Source organism: Haliaeetus leucocephalus, unplaced genomic scaffold (assembly GCF_000737465.1).
Source record: "Haliaeetus leucocephalus isolate CR32 unplaced genomic scaffold, Haliaeetus_leucocephalus-4.0 Scaffold577, whole genome shotgun sequence".
NCBI lineage: Eukaryota > Metazoa > Chordata > Aves > Accipitriformes > Accipitridae > Haliaeetus > Haliaeetus leucocephalus.
This window is the reverse complement of record NW_010973013.1, coordinates 902817-904143: the sequence shown is the minus strand read 5'-3', so window position 1 is coordinate 904143 and position 1327 is coordinate 902817. Positions and strand designations below refer to the sequence as shown.

The window sequence follows — 1327 nt, the reverse complement described above, 5'->3', positions numbered from 1 at the left end:
GTTTTTGTTAGAGTGATTTGAGTGCTGCCGGTTTGTGTGTGTGTTGGGGGGGGGGGGGGGGGGGGGGGGGGTATCTTATTCCATCAGGTATCTATAGAGGCATTCACGAGGCTTGCTCTATTTTTCAACTTACCCTGTTCCATCCTGAATGTTTATGGCATGAAGTTATTTGTATAGCACACACATAGCGTAAATAATTCCAAAATATGTAACCACTTAAAAGAATTGCAAATTACACATAAGAATAATTTCACTACTGCAGAAATAAATGCCTTCTAAGTTACATGCTTACGCCTACCACGGTCACCCAGTGTATAGTAAGGAACGAGCACCAGCACTTTTGAGTGAAATTAATGAGGTGGACTCCAATCCTCCGTTCATGCATTAGAAGGACAAGGAAGCTTCCCATTCAAATCCGACTTCTAAAGAAGTTATTAACGTAGTAATTATTGAAGGAAAAACAACCTAATCGCTTCATCAGGTATGGGACGGTTTCTCCTCACAACGTTCTATTCTCGGGCAAGAAAAACTGCTGTTCTTACCTCGAGGGTCTCACGTTTTAGCGCAGCCGGTGCTGGAGTCGTGAGTACCTTCTGCCTCGGCCGAAGCCGTCAGCGCGGGGAGGTCTCCACACGCAGACGGCTGGGCCGGCGCTGGGGCTGACAGCGCTTCCCAGAAGCGCGGGCGGTCGCGCGTGTTTCTATCACCGAAGCACTGCCATGGGTCTCTACGCTTGTCAAAACTTAATAAGTAAAATAACCCAGGCGGAGGTTTCGCGGCGCGATCGGTCGGTCTGTCCTGGCACCGCCGCCGCTGCGGGGCGGACAGGCGGGGGAAGCGCCCGCTCCCGCCGCGGGACGCCGGCGGCGGGGGCTTCGCCTCGGCCCCCCTCAGGCGCGGGGCTGGCTGTCCGCCCGCCGCAGCCCCAACCCGTCCTGCCGCCCCTCTCCCCTCACGGCACGACCCCTGCCCGCCCCCCCCCGGGGGGGGGCTGGAGCCTTTTTTAAGGGTCTCCGCGGGCGGCGGGGGGGCCGGGGTACTCACATGCCAGATGGCGAAGAAGATGAGGGCGGCGCAGAGGACCAGCGACAGCATGTAGCAGAAGGCGGCGAAGGTGAAGGCCATGGCGGGGAGAGCCCTGCGCGACCCCCGCCGCCGCCCGGAGGGATGGGGGTCCCGGCGTGCGACCGGGAGACCAGCGACCCCCGAAATCCCAGCGGGGAGAGCGGCGAAGCGGCCGGGCGTCCTCACGGCGGAGGAGAGCGCCACACAGCCGCAGACAGAGCCGGGACAGGCAGGGAGGGGGGGCGGGCAGCCGCCGCGCCCC

At 60.0% G+C, this 1327-nt stretch overlaps 1 protein-coding gene across 1 annotated transcript in view; it reads right to left on the bottom strand.

Annotated features, from left to right (window-relative positions):
- Positions 1 to 1125, bottom strand: part of CNIH3 (cornichon family AMPA receptor auxiliary protein 3) — a 51831-nt gene extending 50706 nt beyond the window's left edge. Inside the window, exon 1 of the mRNA XM_010577705.1 lies at positions 1045 to 1125. Coding sequence (XP_010576007.1) covers positions 1045 to 1125 — 81 coding nt within the window. The remainder of the gene's footprint in view (positions 1 to 1044) is intronic.
- Between the last annotated feature and the right edge of the window lie 202 nt (positions 1126 to 1327).